Source organism: Petaurus breviceps, unplaced genomic scaffold, assembly GCF_028583685.1.
Source record: "Petaurus breviceps papuanus isolate PSGF00001 unplaced genomic scaffold, PetGlider_PUasm1.0 90667, whole genome shotgun sequence".
NCBI lineage: Eukaryota > Metazoa > Chordata > Mammalia > Diprotodontia > Petauridae > Petaurus > Petaurus breviceps.
The window spans coordinates 3,792,504-3,795,417 of record NW_027187302.1 but is presented as its reverse complement, the minus strand read 5'-3'; the positions used below and the strand labels follow the sequence as shown (position 1 = coordinate 3,795,417).

The window sequence follows — 2,914 nt, the reverse complement described above, 5'->3', positions numbered from 1 at the left end:
AAAATGCACACCATTTGGGGGTGTGGGAGAGGGGAGATGAGGAGAAAATTTGGAACTCAAAATCTTGTGGCAGTGAATGCTGAAAACTAAAAATTAATTAAAATTGTTTTAAAATACATTGGAAATCACATATCAGTGCTAAGAAAGGACAGAAGCAAAAGATGGTTTTATACTACACAGAAGCTTACATCTACCTATATTTCTTTTTATTTTTCCCTTGAGCAACTAGCAGCACTGGATATGAGTACTGAATAATTCACAATAATAAAATTTTTCTACACAGAGGAAACTGCTCATTAATGATTTTCAATCATTCCTGATCCCCTATCTAATTTGTAAGGATGAAGACCAAGATTACTAGAAACTTAAAAGAAGGGAAAAAATGACAAAAGCATGAAGCATGCAATTGAAACAACTTAATCCTGACCTACTCAAACAAGTTATTGGTAATGAAGATGGGATAAGAAGAAAAGACATAGACTCAGACAAGAAGAATTTCTGGTAGCAGTTAAATTGATGACAATTTAAAGAAAACTCAGCATAATTCATTAATATGGGAAATGACAGAATGTTACCCAATACCTTTTATGATTGTTAAAAATAGTAAATGTAACACTGGAAAATAAAATTTTAGACTAATTTCCCTAATGAATATAGGTTCAAAAATACCAAATAAAACATTAGCTTATAACTCATAAAAATTCATGCTGCCTTAAGTTTTAACAAATTATTTCCTTAAAACAACCTTAATTCTTTTTTACTCCCATTTCATCCCTTCTATTTCTTTAATTTGCAATGCACATTTGAAGAAATATCGTTATTGTTTCTCTGCTTTCTCCTTCAAGGATATTCTAGAATCTATTCCTTTGAACACTAATTTTTAGTATTGGCAATGGGGTGTTATGAGAAGTGTTATATAACCCAAATTTAAGGGCCCAATCCTTTTCTTTGCCTTCTTTTTCATTATTTGTCCCTTTTCATGACTGGCCATTTTTCCATTAACACTTTAACTCTGATAAACCCTTTGTGAGCAGTGTTCCTAGGGGTCCAAACTACTTCCTATCACCTCTTATTAGAGTTAGTAAAAAGACACAGGACCCTGTTACCAAATAGGATTTTTTGGAAGATTCCTGACTCACCCCAATTTCTGTGGGATTACTTCATAACACTTCTAGAGCATTTTATTTCTGTTGGGACCCAACTTTCATTCTTCCACCTGTAATATGTCCCCATCCTCTTCCACTATCCTAAAGATGGTAAGAAATTGAAAGCCTCTCATCCACTTCTCATTTCACATCTTCATCAGTATTATTCTTAGATCCCCTGTCCTACTGTAACTTCTCTCTACCCAAGAGGATTTCCTATATGTTATAACACATCTAAGATTCATTTAATGGTGAGTAAGAATTTTCCTTAAAATACTAATTCATTTCTTCCCTTGACTCTCCAGGTAATTTCTTTTTTTTTTTTTTTTTTACTTTTCTGGACATTACATTTATTTAAAGAAAAAAAAAGACCCATAAGGCAATGTTGTTCCTGTCTAGCATTCAAAAAGCCAAGTCCTATAAAGACAACGTACTATTACTTACACAACAGAATATAAGGCTACTTGATTTTGCAATGTTTGTGGGAAGATGCTGACTATCTGTAGGGATCTGCTTCCTGAGGAAATGTTTTACTTCCTAGATTTGCTCCCTGGGAAGGCAGACATTTGGTAATAGCATCCACAGTCAGGTAGGCTACTTGTACAGATAGTTTTTCTGTTGATTGTGATGACATTTTACAATAAATTTCTAAAGCAATGCTAACAGCAAAGAAAAACATTAAGAAGAATGAATAAGATGAGTCTTTAACGAGACTGACTCCTAAACCTTATGATAATCCTTATTATTTCATAGTCACAACCTATGTAGGTTGAGAGCAGTGTTGGCCTCGTACATGGAGGAATGCTTGCCCAGAAGGTGTGAGTTTAATATAAAGCATAATTACTGAAGTAAGTTCAAATCTCTTGAACATAAAATGCCAGCAGAATGGGTGGATGTCTCAGTTACTACTAGAGGAGTCTGAACTATCAGAAGATGAAGAATGTTTTTCCTTTTTTCGCTTCTTTTTCTCCTTTTTGTGATGTTTCCCTTTTTTTGTTTTGCTTTTTTTCTCCCTTTTCTTTTCTTTCTTCTGGGATTTCTGTTTCTTTTGTTTGGAAGTGTCTTCTTCAGTAGAACTAGATGAATAAGACCTTTTTCTTTTCTTCTTCAATTTAAGTTTCTCCTTGTTTTTTCTTTTTTGTTTTTTGTTTTCTTCTTCCTCATTTGTATTTTTCTCAGGTAAAGTCTGCATTTTGTCGAGTTCCTCAGCGTCTTCTTCACTGTCTTCACTACTTGTGCTGCTGACATCCAAAACTATGTCTCTTTTGGGGTCTACTCGGAGAAAATTGCGGCATTCAAAAGTCAGGTGACCAGGATAGCCACATTTTTTACATCCAGCTCTGATATTGTCCTTGTTGCCACCTGGAAGGGCCATGGCCCTGGCGGAGGCAGCCTCTGGGCCTCAGCTCGCGTTGCCACAGCCGCCGCCGCCTTTGCTCCCTGGACACTGCTTCCGGTGGGTCTCACTGGGCCGCCGCGCAGCTTTCACCTTAGTCTCTCCCGCCACCGCCTCCTCTTAGCGACGGGAGGCCCCAGGAAGACTGCCTCTCCAGATAATTTCAATACCTTTTGACTCATTGATTAATTAGTGAATTGATACTCTCTCTTTTCTCAGCATCTTGGAAAATATGTGATGTTTTTTTCTTTTATAAAGTAAATCAAGAAGCAAACAAAAGAAAAAAAACCCACTCTGTATGCATGGCCTTTTTTCTCCCTAGGCTTATGAGCATAAACATTTCACTTCTTAGTATTTTATTGCTATCTCAAAG

At 36.1% G+C, this 2,914-nt stretch overlaps 1 protein-coding gene across 1 annotated transcript; it reads right to left on the bottom strand.

Moving 5' to 3' along the window:
• Window positions 1-1,454: 1,454 nt before the first annotated feature.
• On the bottom strand, window positions 1,455-2,710 carry LOC138143788 (protein SREK1IP1-like). The gene has a single exon (XM_069065052.1). The coding sequence runs from the start codon at window positions 2,518-2,520 to the stop codon at window positions 2,044-2,046; it is 477 nt and encodes a 158-aa protein (XP_068921153.1). The 5' UTR covers window positions 2,521-2,710; the 3' UTR covers window positions 1,455-2,043.
• Window positions 2,711-2,914: the final 204 nt, after the last annotated feature.